A 19,858-nucleotide genomic window follows, 5' to 3' on the forward strand; every position below is an offset into this window, starting at 1 on the left:
TGGGCTCTGATTGGTTAATCAGTATTCAGACTGTGTGTTTGCCTGGCTGGATGCAGCTCTGCCCTACTCAGTTTGTGTGTGTGCGTATGTCTGTGCACGCGTGCGTGTGCATGTGTCCATCAAATGTCACTTATCACCTGAGAGATAAATTATTCCTTTCTCTCCTTCATCTTTCTCTTTCCTGCTGTGGTGAAGAGGAGAGAAGTCGGTATGATGGAGTGAAGTGTAATAATAAGAGGAAGAAGAACAGAGATGGGGAGAGAGAAAGAGGAATGAATGGATGAGTCGGGGTCAAAGGGGAAGAAGGGGAAATAAGAGGAGGTGAAGAAAATGAGTGACAACTCTAGCATGACCTCTGACCTTCAGCTATACTGTTTAATATGAGAATGCTTAGGATGTCAATCAAAGCCATTTTGGCATCATCATTTGAATCTTATTTCAAAGAGTCAGTATGAATTGAAATTCCTTCTTAATATAAGGGCAATAACATAAAGAGGCAGTAATTATAAATTAGTGGGGGGTCTGATCTTTACCTCTCAGGGTGATTGACAGCAGTCCGGTTGCCATGGGGATATAATGAAATTGCAGACTGCATTACATAATACTACTCTTGTGTGAAAACCCTCTTATTATTGTTGATTGTCATGTTCAGCTTCGATTAAAAGACCACAGGGCTGAGGAAACTCCTAGCGCATGTCAGTTCAAGACATCATTTATGAGCAATAATGGATATATTTAAAAAAAGGGTAAGCTTCTTGCTGCACAGCTTTCTATAGATTCACAGTTGTTAGGCCATTTGGAGACACAAGGTGTTCTCATGGCAGCTGCAGTGGGGGACATCAAAGCTTGAAGTGGCCACAAATACTATGAAAACCACCCATGACGCATGTCTCTGTATGCATGTGCATGGTTTGTATGTGTGTGTGCAGATCTAAGCGTGTGTGTGTGTGTGTGTACCGGAGCATCTGTTGTCTTTGATGATAATGAGGCAGACAAAAACAGGCTCTCAAGTGAGCTCTCAATGCCACCTCAAACACATCGCTTCAGCATGGGCATACTATCCGAGTGTGTGTGTGTGTGTGTGTGTGTGTGTGTGTGTGTGTGTGTGTGTGTGTGTGTGTAGTATATGTGTCTTTGTACTTGCTTGTGTGTACTTATACATCCATCCCTCTGAGAACCCTGTGCGTGAGTGTGCGTTCGTGGCAGATAAGAGACCAAAAATCCCAACTCGATGCCGTTTTTAATGAAATTAATCAAAAATACGGGAAATCGAAACATTTCGTGCTGCGTGATAACCAAAATGACATTTTTGCTTTCCCGGCAGTAATTGGCTGCTGCTTTTTAATAAGAGATTACTGTTCAGCCATTTTGCTCTGTGCATAATGAAGTTTTAGTCTAGCTGGTGGCCAAAGTGATCTCGTTGATTGAGACAAGCCACACTTTGTGGAACCGAACAGGGATGCAGGCTACAGAAGACTGAACCCGCCAAAATCAGAAATAACTAAAGAAATACAGATATGGCTTGATTAATAGATTAACATGTCAGTGAATGCATCGTGAATCAGGCACCATTCACTCCTGTTTAGTTCAGTTTCTAACATCTTACCTCTTCACTTTCTTTGCCTTCTCCATCAGCCAAATGTCGCTCTTGCTGATTGGTTAGCGAACATTCATTTATTTTTGCCGGTGTTTATCTTATTGTGTTGTATTAATTATTACAACAATAGCAATTTCATTTTCATGGCACCTTTCCTACTTAAATGCTACAGCTCCATAAAAGGAACAAAAGACTGGACTAATGAGCAGAGACCGTGGCAGTGCTACTACCAACAGCAAACTCATTGGTACGTTTTTAATTAAACAATAAAATGAGATGGAGAAATTAAAATGAAAAGGAATTAACACAGTACAAAAATAAAAAGTAAATTGTGTTGTCTGTCAGTAATATATTTTGCACATAAAATCCGTAAAGCAAGTTTTACTGGTCCTACAAAACAAGTTAAATACATACTTTGATTATGGCCACTAGGATTATAATCTCTTCTTTTACTTTGTGTCTGTTGTCTGACATAGCAACAAATTATTTTATATAAAATCTATCAATATAGTTTTTTCTTTTATACTCATCTGACACAGATCCAACCTTGTGGCTTTATCCGTGGTGAATGACATGGTCCATAGAGGATACATGATGCTGGTATGATGGATGTTACTTCACCGGTGGAAGACGCTGCAGACAATAACCCCTGGTAGCTCCATGATAAGGTCAATACAGCATATAAATCAGATACACAGGCAGGAAAAGACCGCATCTGAGCAGCCGCGATGATTCTGAACATCACTTTGCTCGTATTAGCTAGTCTAATTGTGTTTGTCTGTAGAGAAATGCATCACACAAGTGCAATATAATGACAAAACATGAGAGTGAAAACTTGCATTTACGCAGGAGGCATAAATAATGCCTAAAATGACAGAAGAAATGGCGAGAGGAAGACATTAAGGTAAAATAACTGAGGCGTGATGCAGGAAATAAGATCATGACAGTCTACAGTATTATTAGAAGTGATAAAAACGTAGGTGGCATCAGTTTGAATGAGATATAAAGCATGCAGCATTGCAGTTATAATTAAAATTACACCTCTTTATAACCCCATTTCTTGCTAATTAAACACCATGTTGCCCTTCAAAGTACACCTAATTTACATTACATTTACATATGCAAATGTTAATTACATCCACCTAATTACAGTATTTGCTGGTTCACTCGTCATTTAAAGGAGGCCAAGCAATGCGGCGTGTGTGTATGGTGTGTGTGTGTGTGTGTGTGTACGCTGTGTGTGTCCCTGCCTGTCAGCCTCCTCGTCACTCTTAGCATACATACATTCTCTCTCTCCGAAACTGGATTCGCAGTCCAGCAACGAGGGTTTATTGTGGAGGCAAGTGATTTACCACACGACATTTCTTTGGAAATATTCAAGATATTTCAACATCGAGTTTTGCCCTTCACATAAAACATAATTTTGTGTGGAAAAAAAACCTGTCAAAGTTGTGTTGTATCCTCTGAAAGCAGCTGTCAGAGAGGAGCATATTGTTTCAGCGAGCTGTGTTTTGTGTTTTTGTAAATCGTCTGAGTCATCAGCACAGGCTGAGGTCCACGCTTCTGCGTCTCTGCCTACATTTCCAGTTCTTCAATACAGGAGTTAAAGCTAGGGTTGCCGAGTTACTAAAAGCACTTGCTGTTACAGTTGTAGAAAATATTTGAACATTCTGAAAACAGTCAATAAATCAAATTCTCTGGCAAATAGAATTTTTAAAACAATTAAAAACACACATCAAATGCTGATCCAATTGTTTCAGGAGACACTCACATCTGTCTACCTGCTGAGTCAGAAAGTCAGGCCACAAATGAAAATACTTCTATTTTTGGCATTTGTTTTGAATTTAATACAATGTTTTACTAACTCTGAGGTATGTTGTCCTGCTGCTGTAAGAATGTGTCTTCACAAAGATGCAAACCAGTGGGCATAGCTCTCTCTGAAGGATGGAGTGGTACATCTCACTGGTCAAGGTCGAGTCAGTTCTGTGCAGGTGTCCAACTCCAGATCAGGGAAAAAAAAACCCAGACACGAATATTTCCACCAAAATGTTTCACTGTGGGTTTAATAGGACTTTTTTTTCAGTCAATCGCTGTGAAATTCTGGTATTTTCTTTTTAGCCCAACTCAAGCATTTGGCCTTGTTTCCATCCTGAGAAATGCTTTAGAAACTCCTTGTTGTCCTCTGACACCACTAGAAGAAAGCTTTCTTTTGACAGGACTTTTTCTGATTGGAGTCTAGTGTGCTGGATGTAGTAGATTCTGCATCTGCGCTGAAGTTGCTCAGGGAACAAAGCTTGCCATATTCATCCTCTCATAGTGGCTGCTTTCGATACAAGCGATCCAGTTTCTGAAAAGGCATTTTTTACAAACCCATTACTGCCCCCTTTGAACCTTTATTCAAGCCATAATTTGACTTGACGTCATACTGAAGCGGGATAATGAGCCCAAACACACCCCAAAGCTTTGCAAGAACAACTTTTAGTCCAAATAAAATCACAGACTCCTGACTGTCATTGATTTTCCTCCGTGATAGGTCGAAGAGAGAAGGACTTAATGTCTGCAGGTTGTTACCCATTGCCCATAGTTTGAACCAACCATCCCCATACATAAACCCTGTATTGAACCTTCTGTCACACACACCCCCGCACACACACCCCCGTAAATGTTAACCACAAACTGGCGTTGGCTTGTGCATGGCAAGAATGATACCCATCTATCAATCGTCTGCAGTATCGGTGTGGTGAGTCCAAAGGATATGAAAAGACATCACCCGCCACAAACACAGGACACCTGGAGCAGGTAACATACCAGCGTGCTCTTTGTTCAGGGCTAAATATAGTTCAGCGGTTACGTGAAGTCTGTTCTACTGTACCTGATTAATAGTTAATGGCAACAGGATAGAAACACAATCTGACTGTCGGTCGTCCCAAAGCTCATTTTACCTCGGTGCCTTTAGCCGGTTACACCATCACTGTCTGTTTCTCCCTTCTGTTAATAAGAAGTTAATAACAGGATCTGTGCCGCATGCTACTGATGAAATAAGACTTTATGAAAAACAATATTGCTTCTTTAAACAGCCAGTAGCTACTCAAGAAGTTGCACTGACCTTTTAAGGGTTTTATTTTGTCAGATGTCCATCTACTGTCCTTCTGTGTGTGTGATATTGGTAGGTACAGCAGTCATTGTAAACTTAGAAGTGAGAATAGGAATAAATAATAAATGCTATCAATTCATGATTAGTTCATATAAAAAATAAATGGATTAGACTTGGATGAGAAGTGATGTGCAATAAATAATTGAAACAATCACGCCAGTCACGCTTCCTTTCTATAAATCCTTTATTCAATATCATTGTTTTTCTGTGTGTATACAATGGATTAGACACAAACTGTACAGTGCAGACACACTCTTGTTTGCATAATATGTATGTAAAGGTAACTGTACATTTACTGACAGGCAGAGTAATCTCCTTTAAGGTTAGGCTCCAGTGAATTCTGCTTTTGGCTCATGGCTGACGCGGTTTGCACTAGTAAGATCCAGCAGGTCGTGATTAGATTTGATGCGTCCTCTGTGTCGTCTTCATGTGGCTTGTAAACCAATTTTGTCCGCACACATTTTTGTGCAAGTCTTGCTTTGAAAAGTGAACATGCACGTTTACATGTGCACTGTTTTCCTCTAGGACTTTGGACATTTTAGTCACACAGCTGCTCCTAAAACTACACTTGGCATGGTGTATCGGTTTGGAGGATGCAGAGGGGCGAGTTAAATATGTTGTTTTTTTTTTTTTCTTGGTCCACAGTAACAGTACAGCTACCTATGTCAACACACCATTATGAGGCTAGCGAACTGTTAGCTCCACTCTTTTGCTGGCAACTTGACTTTAGATACATGCTTGCTTGCATGCACTGTAGTACAGTTTTCCAATGTACTCTATTATGAGTTTGGTATAAGATTACAGTTTCAAAAAAAGTACCGTTCTGTTACCCTGTTGTAACTGGTGGTTTCACTACTCAGTGTCAATGTTATTTTGCATTAATTGTAGCTTAAGGTTGTATACTAGTAGTAATCACCTATGATGAAACTATGTCCTAGGTTTTGTCCCTTTTGTGGTTCGGTAATAACGCTACCTATTTTTCAGCCACATGTCCCTTCTCTATCTGAAAGTGCTCAAAGACAGCCGGCCATAGACAATATGTTAAAGTAAACACTGCATTAAGAATAGTGTTTTTTACTGATTGGTCACAGGAAGTGAAAACGTATTTTTCTGCGACAATATTTTGGTTAATTTAGATGTTACGATGTAGCTCAAGTCTCTTTGGTCCAGCCCAACATTAACACAGTGTTAGTATAAACTACCTGGTGTTAACTTTGCACCCTGACTTAAGAAGGAACTTGCCCTTGGAAGTTGCAACCCAGTCAGTGAGCAAGGAAGAAAACATGCTCCATTTTTCTTTTGACTTCAGTGCATTTGCAGATTTTTGTTACTTTACACCTGCATAACATCTTAAGTCTCTACCATCTGGTATGTTTGCATGTTCAAGATTATTATAAATGTCCTTAATCAGGGCTGAAAACATCTACAAGCATCTCAAATAACTTCCTGAGCTCAATCCATCACTTGTTGAAAGAGGCAGCGGGATATCAAGCAAACACTTGTTTCTGTTTTTTTCATTTGGTAATTTAATTTTTCCTACTCTCAGCCAACAGAACTAAATATTGATGCTCCACTGATAGTGTGTGACATGAAGTAATTTCGACTCATTCTTCCTTTTGCTTCATTATGATAACACACTATGCTTGAAATACAATATCACATGGCTGCTGCATCTCTACCAGTGCAATAAACTGACGACAGAAATGAGCCAGATGCAAACTTCTACTGGTGCCACACTGTAAATGTTTGTATTGTTTTTGATAACACATTTCCTACATTACCACATGCATTAGCCCCAGTCAGCTTTCCTCTTTTAAAACCATGCAACAAGTGGGAAACAGTCCAAACGGAGGGGGGAGGAGAGGAGGAGGTGGTGGTGAAAGAGAAAAGAGTGAGTTCTCTGGCTGCATGATTACAAAACGAGCAGAGAGCGAAAGCTAGCATAGTTACAGTGAATAGAAGATTGGGGATCAAAGGATAATTGAAAAGTAAAATAGGATGAAATGTGTGTGCTGTGTGTGTGTGTGTGTGTGTGTGTGTGTGTGTGCGCGTGCGTGTGTGTGTTGGATGAGAGTGAGAGAAAAGAAACAGCTGGGAGGAGAGCGCATTTACTGTCTCGTTTCAGATTCGATGTAATAAGGCAGTCTTTTGTAAGAGGAATAAAGTGGAACTGAACAAAATAGAACATGGTAAAGAAATCCTGAGGGAGACGAGCTACATCATGAGTGCGGTGCTAACCATCACGCGCTCCTGCTTCTCTAAAGTGCACCTGTACCAGTGTGGCCATGTCACCAACACACGTTCGTCTTCATTTGTGCCTCTTCTGACGTTTGAGTTCAGAGCTACGGTTCACACAGGACAAAGTAAGATGGCTACATGTGTACCTGTCACGAGACCATGAGCGGTCCTTGTGTGTGGAAATTAAAAGTGACCCAGGCTGTTGTGATTGCTCACTCCTAATTAAATCAGCTGCTCTCTTCTCGTGCCCGAGCCCCACCTTTTAGATATCTCGTAATTGTAGCCTTGGTACCTCGCGAAGCCACCGGTGGGGAGAAATCTCTCAGGAGACGCTGACAGTAATTGCGCTGTCGTTTGAAACAGGCACTGTGATTACCAGCCTGGAAACACTATCGTAGCAGTGTTTTTGGTCAGTAGCCAGGAAACAAAGCCATCTTTTTTTCCTCTGGCCTCAACCATTATTAATTCTTGCGGATGTGCCAGAGATCTTCAGTAGCTGCTCTCGCAGCATGTGAGCCCTGCTGCTAACCTAACAGGCAGGGCTTCTGAGCAGAGGACGATCTGGTCCCTCCACTAAGTCGACCTATTTCCTCTACCAGGAGTGTAGGACAAATTAGCTGCGTGATAATCACTTAGAGAATAGCAGTTGCTGTCCTACAGTCTTGCTAACAAGTGTGTATACTAATGGTTGCTCGAGCAAGTACAAAAACATAGTCCTTTATACTATAATTAAAGTGGCTTCTTACAAAGGTTCTCAACATGTTCTCGCTCTCTGCTTCAAATTCAGCAGCTTGGTCAGAGGCCTTAAACTTCCAACTGTGGCGCTCTTCTTACGCCTCTATTGTCAGTTTTGCACGTGGTAGCAAAATTAAATATGCATTGTCTGGTTAGGGCCCAGACAGTGAAGACCAAGGCCGACTGTTGCGTTATCTCAAGTCGCCTGTGTCTTTGTGAGAAAGCTGGCGTCCGAGCGTCGGCCCATATTATGAGTTTTGGGAAACAGCCATCCACTTATGTAATTTACATAATCACATTATGTAAGTACAGGACACACCTAGAAGCATAGGGCCTCTGACCAGGCATCCATTATTGATGCTTTGAGGGTGAGAACCGAGTCAGACAGAACAACACAGGGAATACATACAAAAATAAACTGGACGTTTACAGACCTGATTGTCAGGGTTTCTTCTTTTTTTTTTTTTTTTTCTCACTGTTTTGCAAGTAACCCCTAGTGTGACACAGCAGGTCATCAACAAATGTTACATCCACATTTCTTTGACTTGAGACAAGCACAACACGGTCAGAAGACTTCTCCCTCGTGGCCAGCAATGTTGGACAGGACGGCCGAAGTCGAGCAACTTTGAGAATTTGGAAATCGTGCTGGACCCCAGGAAGGCTGAGCATCTTTTGAGCTTAGGGATGAGAGGCACTCACATAGCAAGAATCTACAGTACTGCCCAGCAATAATAACACTTTTCTGATGATCCTATACAGTTCACATGTACTCTTCAGCATCAAGATTACAGTTTGGTGACACAGAAATTCAAAAAATGCAAATAATAACACTCTTGAAGCTGACTTTCCCCCCCCCCCCCCACATACATTTCATTGACATTTTGGCTTCATCAAATTCTTTTTCTGTCATAACAGTAGTCAAGGATGGGCACATTAGACTAGTTAAGTTCACATCCGAGTGCGTGAGCTTGTCAGCGACATACAATAGAACAAAAAGGCAGCTAATGAGATCAGAGAAGGAGAGAAGTATGTGCTGTATGTGAGAAATGCCAATTAGAAACACTGTGAGCTGTCTTTGTGGGGTTTTTTTCCACAGATCAGCTGTGGAGTGTGTCCTCTGTGCTGCACAGTGGGCCAACATTAAATACGTTCAAGCGGCTTCGCTCGTGTGCAGCAGCGCGGTGTTTTCACCCTGCTATACTCAGACACACACCTGTTGCAGAGGCTGGGGCTTGTTTGATGTCGGATGCAACGACTGTGGATGAATCACGCGGCCTTGTTTTCTGTTCGAGGGCAACCGCTTCGTCTCGTTGTTTCTTTGTAGTTTCGGTAACGTCGGTGGAGGTCACTCGTCGTCAGCAAATGTGATGCTGTTTTAATGATCTGATTAAAATGCTGAGTGTTTGCTCCCCAGCCAGAATTGGGATTCGAAAGGAAGAAGGACGCACGGTTTCTGTTACATTGTCACTAACGCTAATGCGGTATGAAGTGTGGGATCACAGTATCAATATCTCCTCAGTGATACAACGGACCGTCTAAGGAGTTAACAGGTGTCGAGTCCTGCCGTCGGAGAAAGACGAGAAAACAGAAAGCCTGGGTGTCGAACAGGACTCAAATCCATAATGGATCGGTGCCGTGTCGACTGTCACAGTGAGAGGGCAAAGCACGGGGATCTATTTGGTTTGGTTTGGTTTCAGGGCGTTTGTTTCTCTGCCTCGTCGCCTCCTCGTTTCGAAACAAACACGTTTGATTCCATGGCACGCTTCATGTGTCAGCGTGCGCTGTCTATTTTTAGTGGTTTCCGTGATTTTGTACACAAACCATATTCCTAATACTTTTTAGTAGCCATCCATATTTAATTGGTCAGCTAATTTAAAGCCACTATGTGCAGTGTTTCCCTATGCGCACCTAGCAGCGGCGCACCTCGGTTGCTGAAACAGGACTGCCATTGCTGATTTTTTTTTTTTTTTTTTTTTAAATATTGGTTTCAACGAGAGGACAGGTTTGTATCAGTCAGTCGTGATGAATCTGTAATGTGGCTTGCTGAAGTTCAATAGTGTCTCCATCTCAACAACCACTAATGTCACTTGTCACTTGAGTTGAGTGAGCAACAGTCAACTCGAGGGCTGTTATCCAATCAAAATGTAGACGAGGCCCTCTGTTGGAATCAAGCTTAACAGCAACGCAGACTCAGTGTCGTCATTCACCTTGAGATTCACTGACGTGCTGCATCTTATTGGTTTCTCAGTGGCTGTTTTTATTATTGTGAGGATGTCATAAGGAAGGCTAAGATGGTCTGCAGGCTGGAACTTGACCCTAGGCCATATTTTGTGGATTACGTGTGGATTAGAGCGTATCAACAGAGAGGAGAGGAGAGTACGCCTCCTTATAACTTTGAAACTAAAATATTATTTTGTGCTTCTACACACTGGTTGGTAAAGCTTAGAAATGGAGAGGACTCTGTCTTTTCACTTTAGGATCTTATGTTGCATTTTGTTTTTCTCGCTACTGACGAATCATATCTACCAGTTCACACACACGAGTAAAGCGTCAAGCGTATAAATGAGAAACTACGCTTACCTGAATATGTCAGTTCAATAAGTATAACAATAAGCACTGGGTAGATGATTATCATTCTCGCAGAACTGCCCTGCTGCCACACGTGCACGTTGCACAGTTGCAGCGAACGCAGTCATTTGATAGTTATACGCCAGGAAACACAGATCTGTGAAATAAACAACATTTGGAAGATGTTGATGTCAAGTTAGTAAGTGTTTCACATGTGCCGACTGTTCCTCATCCTGGAGGCCTTACTGTGTGCGAGGGGCACTGTGACGCACAACAGCTGTCAATCAACAACAGTCCCTAATATATATTAACCATAATTCATATTCATTAATAAAAGATCATCATAAAGTTATTTTATCAATTAAATTTGTGTTTAATTAACTCTCATTGATTTAAACAACACTTTGGTAATGCATGTACATTTTAAAAGGAGAGTTAAGAATGAATAATTTAAGAATCACTCACCATTAGCTAGCCACACCCAGGTGATGAAAATGGTCACCCAGCGGGTGATGGGGGTCACATATAAAATAACAGCTTGTTTGTCAAATCACATAGGCGTAGCTCCCCCGGGGACTGGGGGGGCACAACCCCATATCATGGGAAAAACATAATTTGCCTCCCCGATATATGACAGAATAATTAGAACTACTATTTATGTTGGCAGGAGCGATGTATCGTGCTGATCCAGTCGGATCATCTCGAGCGAAACACTCATCTTCATTTAGTGGGGGAACATACAGTAACCGCATACTGATTTTTACTCAGCTTCTGTACTTCAGCAACATTTTGCAGCGCTTGAGTATTTCCATTTCACGCTACTTCATAATCTAATCCACTACATTTCAGAGAACAATATTGACATTAACATTTAATGCAATTTAACATTAGCTATTCATTTTCAACTTTATTCATTATTTAGTTTGTTGAATAAGCTTGCATTAAAAACACATAAGTAACTGTTAAGATTAAACCAGGGTTTCCCTTGGGGAGCATGTCCTTGTTCCCAGGGTCCTTAGTTAAGGGACCATAGGACCCTGGGACCATAGGACCCTGGGAACATACAGCCCTGGGAACATACAGCCCTGGGAACATACAGCCCTGGGAACATAGAGCTCTGGGAACATAGAGCCCTGGGAACATACAGCCCTGGGAACATAGAGCCCTGGGAACATGGAGCCCTGGGAACATACAGCCCTGGGAACATGGAGCCCTGGGAACATGGAGCCCTGGGAACATAGAGCCCTGGGAACATAGAGCCCTGGGAACATACAGCCCTGGGAACATACAGCCCTGGGAACATAGAGCCCTGGGAACATGGAGCCCTGGGAACATAGAGCCCTGGGAACATAGAGCTCTGGGAACATAGAGCTCTGGGAACATAGAGCCCTGGGAACATACAGCCCTGGGAACATGGAGCCCTGGGAACATAGAGCCCTGGGAACATAGAGCCCTGGGAACATACAGCCCTGGGAACATACAGCCCTGGGAACATACAGCCCTGGGAACATACAGCCCTGGGAACATACAGCCCTGGAACGTAGGATCTTGGCAAAATGGGAATCTAGGTACATAAGAACCTGCTAAGACAGGGTCCATGAACGTAGGAATGACTCCATCCCTCGTCATCTATGAGTCATCAGTACCTAAATGGTGTGATCTTTGATCAGCCTTTCAGATGGTTTAATTTAAAAACTGCTGTATAATGATATGACATTTTCTAACATTTCAACAAAAAGGCGTTCACATTCTGCCGCAGAACTTAATTTTTTAATTCTTTCCTCTTCCTCTTTCTCTCCTCTGGCTTTTGTAAGGGACCCTGAATTGAATTGTGTTTTACCAGTACAAGGGAATTTGCACAGTGACGTATATCAACAATCTTATAATGTTACATACAGATGTATGTATTTTCTTCAGTACTTTCTACTGATAATACTTCTGTACTTGGACTGAAAGATCTCTAGCCCCCGGATCCTGTTCCGGGGACTAGAGAACTTGTGGGGGCAAAGTGGAGTGTTTTCTGTCTACCACAGTGCCTTTTTTGAAAGTATCACAGGGCAGTGAAGTAAGAAATGTTACTATTCTACACATAGTGGCTTTAACATTATTACCCTGTTCACTATTACCCTCATTCCTACCTTTAATTTCAAGTACTTGGGGAAGCAACAGAGATGAAAACTGAGAACGACACCGGACCGTTCTTGAAGTTTGACCTTCCCTCTGTCAAACCTCAGTCTACAATATCTGCTATTCCATGTAAACACTGACTGCTACCATGTTCACTGAACACCAGCATGCCTCCTGTATACTCCATGTTGCTACAAACAGGGAAATTGTTCACGTTTCAGCACTCAGCCATGCTAATCTGAGCAAACTGATGCCAGAACTCTTCGTCTGACAATTGATCTCCTCTCCTGACCAATACGCGTGTCAGCGATGGGGAAATCGTAGTGTTCGTAAAAGGGACGAAAAAAAAAACTTGTTGGACAAGGAGACTAAAATTGTCTGTACAACAATCTAGCTTGATAATCACTAGTGCTCTGTGTGCAGAATAATAAACCACCTAACACATTGATAATAACGAAACACTGAGAAGACGAACATGCTTTAAGCTATGTGGTGTCAAATAAGAACTTCCTTGTTTATAACAGCTATTGTTATTGAAATTAAGGGGACGGGTTGTAAGATGTGTGCACAGGGCCATTTTCATGTACACTGTGAGCTTAGCACAAAATGTCCTCTGCCAGATCTTAATTGATGGATGACTAAGCACCCACTGAAGGATCAGTGTTTGGAGTTTTAAGTGCTCTCTTCGCCCAATGTTTGCTGATGTTTTTAATCTGTTTTTTTTTTTTTTTTGTTTACTTACTCACAGATCGAATCCGGGTAGTCGATTTTTTTGCGTGGGAGTTGTGTGCGTGTGTTTGTGTGTGTGTGTGTGCGTCTGTGGCCACCAACAAGCATACCTGGCAACAGAAAACAGTACTATAAGAGAGGAAAAAAGGGGGGCCTCATCCTTACAGATTGTCACAGAAAAATACCGGTGAAGACGACATTTGTTTTCTGTTTTTCTTTGTTTCCTTTATCTTTTCAGGAAGTCACTTTGCCTCCCATGCGAGGTTATGCCACCGCCCCAGTTCCAAAATATGTGGCTGGCATCGGCCTGGCTTTGTTGTCTTCGTCCTCCTCTTCCCCCGCCACCAGCTGCAACGCTCTGTCCTTCTGGCCCCGTCCCACAACACCGTCCAATAGGGAGAGAGGTTAGGCTGGGAAGTGCGGCCCCACTGCCACCAGTCAGAACTCGAGCTGTTGTTGGTTCAGTTCACTTTTCTTGCAGTTTGTTTTGAGAGCAAAGCAGTGGGGCGAAGTCTGTGGCTTTTTCTGGCCTTTGGTGTGGTCAGAGGCGGGGTAAAAAGCAGGGGGCGGGGTTATGTCTCCTCCTTGTCGGGTTTGCTGACTGGTTTGCCGCCATTCATGACCACTGGTTCGCTGGTTGTGCTTTTCGAAGGCGGGCCCCCGGCGAGTTTAGGCACCGCCTCCCCTACGTCGTGCAACGAAGGCTCTCGGTACATTGCGACTAGATGAGGCAAGGGAGAGAAGAGGATGAGGGTTGGTGGTGATGAGGAGGGATGGAAGACAAAAAGCGGCATTGGGTCAAGGAGACACAAAGAAAGGATACAGGATTGGTGAAAGAAAGAGAAGGGAAGAGCAGAAGAAAGGTGAAGAAAGTATACAGGATAAGGGATCGAATAGAAGATAAGGGGAGGATTAATGAATGAAAGAAACAAAGAAGGGGAGGAGAAGGTGAAACTTTAATCTATAATCCAGTAAAACTGAAAGAATGAAGAAAACATCAGCAACATCTGTGTAATTTTTGGAAAAAAAAATCTTTTCCACAACCATAAATGGAATTTTGAAAAATGAATCAAATTCTAATGGGATTAACGTTGCTTCATGAGTGTATAAGTTACCTTCTATAGGTTTAGGCAGGAAGTGTGCAGCTGGTTTGGTCTTTTTGACCCTGTTGCCCTTCATGGCCTGTCCTTCTTTATTAAGGCCCAGAAACCAGGCCCGGCCCGACTCCTTCTGTCTGTAGAGCATAGAGCTGTAGATCACATAGTAGTTCTCGAACACCGACTCCTTAAACTTACACTCCGCTGTAAACAGTTCCTGAGGAGACAGAAAGACAAGTCACTTGTATCATTCAACTTTATTTGTGGTTGTTTGTCATTAAGATGAATTTGTTTTACCATGTTAAACTATGCTGAAAAAAACAGACTGATGAGGTTGTTGCAGGTATACTGGCAGCTCCACAGCACCAAAAGACTTGTTGCAAAATGCATTACTGAACAACTAAAATGGCTAAAAAACCAAATTGTAATATCGGGCCACCAGTACGTCCGTCTGCAAAATGTTGGCAGATGCGCAAAAAGCAGCCTCGTCTCACCAAATGGCGTGCAGATGACATCCCAGGTTTCACGCCAAAACTGTGTAATAGAACCGGGGACCAACTGTTGCCTTATCCAGCTGTTAACTTAGCAATATCAAACATGTAGTTACACTGTTTGACAAAAAAAAAAAGCACCATCATTTCTTGGAGCGGTTTAGCTCACAAAACTACTTGCTTAAGTTCAGAAAACCATCCCAGGAGAGTTGTATTTGTGTCCTGTGTGATTCCAAACTAAACTTAACCAAGTAGTTTTGATGCCACAACTAACCTGTGTCTGCCTTACATAGTTAACCATGAGTTTATCAATGTTACTTCGACGACGACGGACTTCTGACTATGATGATGTGGGCCACATGATTGCTGGAAAAAGATGGCTGCTGTTGAGTCCAAATCCCCAGATGTTTTGGGTGTGCCTCCGATCACTGCAGCCAACCCAAAGCATCAATATTTGACAATCGGGGGATGAGACTCAACAATCTACTATTTTCCATCATAAAGTTAAGATTTTGTTGCTTTACATGACCTCCGAACAGTGTGTAAATGTGTGACATGACACCCAAAATATTCTTAGAAGTGGGATGCTGTTTATGCCATTCCATTAGATCAGGCTGGTAAAATGAGTCAGCCATGAAACCTGTTGAGAAAATCCTTTCACACAAAACTAGAATGAGTATCTGTTCAGATATCTGATATATGCTATTACAGAATCATATAGGTAGGAGCAGCCCAGGACTTTGTAAATGAAGCATTGCTGTACCCAGTGTCATTCTCCCTTGACACTGTCTGTGAGAACATGAATAACAAACTAACCAGATTAAAAAGCGTATTGATTCTAGAGACACAAAGCCCGAAACACCTCACCCTCCCACCCACATCAGCTCTGCTGTTATGTGTCAAAACTCTTTTCTATGGCTGCCGGCACCTCCAGCAGAGCATATTTCAGCATAGAGTCAAGGTGTTATTCTTACTGGGAGAGAAATCATCTCTCCCTGGTGTCCGCTTGCACTACTGAGTCACAGCAAGTGAAAGTGGCAGCCTGACATAAAAGGCTCTTTTGTGGGGGGGAGGTTGGAATTGACGTGGTCTAAGAAGTTTACCGACAATAATACAATACCGTGATATCAGCGAACTGCAATTTCTCCTGCAAAATCTGCATCTCAGAGCTGAAGCTCAGATGATATTTACGATATTGACCGTTTATTTTGAAATGCTGGTAGGATAATGATGGTTTAGAGCAATAAAAAGCAGATAGCAGATGAAATATTTCACTGTTAGATGAACTCCACTGTATTTATTAACATTTAGACAATATCATAAATATCAATCAAAACTTTACAATGAACAATGTCTTTATTAACTTCTTTATAAAGCATTTCATTGTTAGTTAACAGTAAAATAACTATGGATAAAGGTTACTCAACTAAAGATTGGCCACTTAATGATGGTTATTATAAAGTGCAGCCAAAATCTAAAAAGACCATACCTAAGATCAAATGTATTTTGTGCTTTGACATTTATCCTGTAGTGTACCTTATTTTTGCCAGTGTTGTGTTTTCTTACCCGATGTCAACACAGTATTCTAGGTTACTAAACTTCCCTATTAGAACTGCAGTTAATAAAGATCAACTAATCCCTGGAACCTTTTGCTTAGGTAATTAACAATGGAGTTAATGAAACAATGTCAAATATTGAAAAATATCCCAAAGCCCAGGTTGGCAACAATGAAGACTATATTGCATTTTTGCTATATAATTACATTGTCTATCGAGATTGTTGTTGAACACTTCTGTGTCTGTCATTTCACTGAGCAATTTGTCATAGAGCTCATGTTTAAGATACTTGTCTATGTTTAAGCTACAATCAGGTGTCTTTGCTGAGCCAATGTGGAAAAAGCTGTTAGCAAACCAGTTTCCAATTTATTGCTAAGTCCTACTAACATTTGGATAAGAGTACATTTTGTTTTAATAACTTGATCATTTTTCAGCCAGTATACCATAAGTTAGGTGATAATTACAACATTGAGAGTAAGTGGTAATATAAGACAGTAAAACAGCAAAAGAGATACTTTATACTAGAGATGGGGGACGAATCAAAGGGAAAAGAAAAATATGAAAACGATACCAAAATACCAAAATCTATTTAGACTTGTCTGTGACTGTCTTTGATGCTGCATGTCCTTTTGTCACGTGTGACTGTGTTTTTCTTTGGATCTGCTTTACTTAACTTTCTTGCAAAAAAAATCTCAAATAGTTTGACATATAAATGACACAATATCTTTTGGATCTTCCCTCCAATGGAGTTCCAGAGACTTTGTAAGGAGACTGATCGAATGATTTTCTGGTTTTCTGCACTGAAAAGACTGAAAAGATTGTTCGGCCGCAGAACTGTGGTGCCCTCTGGCAAATAAGCCTCTCTCCAATTTTTGTCTCATTTTACATTGAAATGATGGCACATGTGGCCATGGACAAGTTGCAATAGGTGTGATGAATAGGCATTAAGCTGAGACTTTGTGTACTTTGTGTTTTGCCTTTTTCGTTAAGATTCTTCAGTCAGGCAGATTCACTGTAGCGTGATGCTATTGTTATCGTGGACAGCTATCGTTTTTATTTATTACCTTATAGCAAGACTTTATATTGACGGGGGGAGTGGGCCCTCTGACATGGAATCTGCCATGTTTCCACACTGGCCACCACTGAGTGTGAGACGAGGTGTATTTAGTTGGTTGCAATCTGCAACCACACCACTAGACGCCATGAAATCCTTCAAAGCAGCTGTCTGCTGTGGCTGGAAATGAAAGGAGCTTGTGGGAATGAAAACCAGAACAATCAGCTAAAGCTAAAAAGCTCTGGAACTGCACAATTGCTGGTATAATATATATATGAATTATATATATGAATATAATTATTATCTCCCTTTGTATAACAAGAATCTTTTTTTCCTTCAGTAATGTTCTTTATCACTCTCATCATTTAACAGACAATGACTGGACAAACGATGAGGAAATGAAAAAAAGTGCTAATAAACTCCTCCTCAAATGGCTGAGGAGGCTCCTGCCATCCCAGACAATCAACCTGAGGTCCCCAGACCCCAGATTGGGGAAGTGTTTGTCTAGACCGTCTCTTATTGGTTGTTTTGGGCCTCTTGCCAGAGCCACAGACACATTGTCATTCAGCTCAGGTCTGTCGGTCCGAGTCTCATAGCAACATGAGGAAGAGAGGCGACACTGTAGCCGTGGCAACCAACCAGCGCTGAGAGGGAGGGGTCAGTGGGTGGGTTGGAGTGTGTGTGCTGGGGAGAGGGGGGGGCTGCAAGAGCAAAAGGAAAACACACACACATACATACACACACACACACACACACACACACACACACACACACACACACACACACCTGCATTGGTAATTTAACATATTGTGCTATATGTCATGCTCTACCATGCTAACATAGGAAGACATTTATTAAAGGGAGCGTTGGGAGGCACCAGCTGCAAGGGGAACAGACACTGGCACACACACAAACATACACTTGTGGCTCTAGGGGATGAATGGAGGGAGGCGCAGGAGGGCTTGCTGGGATCTAAAATGTGACTAAATGAACAAGACAGGTTATAATGAATGGATGCTCTATTTATTGGCAATGTCAGTGACACACACACACACAAAATGCTCTGCCACAAATCAAATGTTCCCCTTTGGTAACTTTGATTGGTATTAACAGAGTGGTTGTTCTCTGACAAGCTTAATATCTTTCAGTCCTGGATTGATTTAAGTTATTAATATATACGGTATTTAGTGTTGACCTGCACCCCTGCTTCATGAGTCATTTGTTCAGAAGGACGATCTTTGCAGAGAGCAGTGCGAGACGCTTATTAATGGTGGTCAGTGAGGTCATACATCATTTAATGCCCCTAAAAAAAAAAAAATGTTTTTTTAAAAAATATGTTTGATGACAAGGCATCTTTCTGTCTCGTCTAACAGAGAAACAAGTCTTCCCGGCCGAATCGAGGGCGAAAAACTGAACTGACTTTGGAGGAGAACCTCAGCCTTTACAGGTGAGTCATTTTACCAACACTGCTTTCCTGCTTTTCCATGTGTTTCTGTCGTCATTTCTTAGTAAGCATGTGTTCACAAGCTGCCCACAGAACGAAGACGGAGAGAAAGAATGAATGAAACAAATGCGGGGTGGGGTGGGGTGGGTGGGTTTGAAAATTGGGACATGAAGGAGAAGAGAGAGAATAAATCACCCAGTGAGGAGGACGACGCCTCCTGATTGGAAAAACAGCAGGGGATTCTCTCTCTCTCTCTCCCCCTCTTTCCCCCTTTTCTTATCTTAGCGTTTCTCTCATTGCTCTTCTTTCTTTCTGTCTGTCATTTCTCCGCACTCTGCCGAGATTCAGTGCACGTGAACGCGCTGCACACACGCATGCACATTATTATCTTTTGGATTACATATATTCGTGCATCCAAGCCTGTCTTACAGAAAGCCGTAATCAGATGGAGAGGAGCCCATTAACGTGTTGAACGCCCTGCTCTGAAACATACTGAATTGATACAGGCAGCACTCTGTCCCCTTGTTCATTATAGACCTCAAAATAAGAGGCTGAAAAACAAGAGTGTGAAAAGCAATCTCAACTCCGAGCACAGCACAAGGCTTCACTAATAACAACACTTGGCAACGAGAGCTGCCCTTTTCTACCACAGCGTGATTACTGGCCACTGGGAGCTTCCCAGTAGATGCACATTCATAGTATAACAATTAACTGTTGATCAATTGAGTACTGTTCCAGTGTTTTCTCTGTCTCTGTTGTGATTTACCTAAGACAATCAGTAACATGCCTGGTAGCACAGAGCTTGATGAGTGACATCATGATCCACTGTGATGGAAGAGTGAGAGTTCAGGCCTGTGACCAGGCTGACCAGACCCATGGCTTAAAGAGAGCATGATTTCCTGCTACCTTTACACCGATCAGCCACCACGCTGATTGACATGCTACAATGCAACGTTCTGCTGGGAAACCTTGAGTCCTTGGAGCGGACTTGTTCTGGCATGTCTCACAGATGCCTGATCAGATTGGGATTTGGAGACCTTGAGCTCTTTGTCTTACCTCGCGAGGCAG

The 19,858-nt window shown here is 42.0% G+C and overlaps 2 protein-coding genes across 6 annotated transcripts in view; one reads left to right on the forward strand and one right to left on the reverse strand.

Annotated features, from left to right (window-relative positions):
• Positions 1–19,858, forward strand: part of LOC119015380 (cytidine and dCMP deaminase domain-containing protein 1-like) — a 542,642-nt gene that overhangs the window by 430,893 nt on the left and 91,891 nt on the right. The gene's annotated exons all lie outside the window — the stretch shown is intronic.
• The window catches only part of LOC119015382 (fibroblast growth factor 14-like), a 65,096-nt gene continuing 53,403 nt past the window's right edge, over positions 8,166–19,858 (reverse strand). For all 3 annotated transcript variants that reach the window (XM_037091311.1, XM_037091316.1, XM_037091313.1), the window contains exons 4-5: positions 14,264–14,462; positions 8,166–13,869 (exon numbers count right to left, since the gene is read on the reverse strand). In XM_037091311.1, the coding sequence (XP_036947206.1) occupies positions 13,721–13,869; positions 14,264–14,462 (348 nt within the window). In that variant the 3' untranslated portion in view covers positions 8,166–13,720. The remainder of the gene's footprint in view (positions 13,870–14,263; positions 14,463–19,858) is intronic.

The sequence above is a fragment of the Acanthopagrus latus genome, chromosome 24, assembly GCF_904848185.1.
Source record: "Acanthopagrus latus isolate v.2019 chromosome 24, fAcaLat1.1, whole genome shotgun sequence".
Lineage (NCBI taxonomy): Eukaryota > Metazoa > Chordata > Actinopteri > Spariformes > Sparidae > Acanthopagrus > Acanthopagrus latus.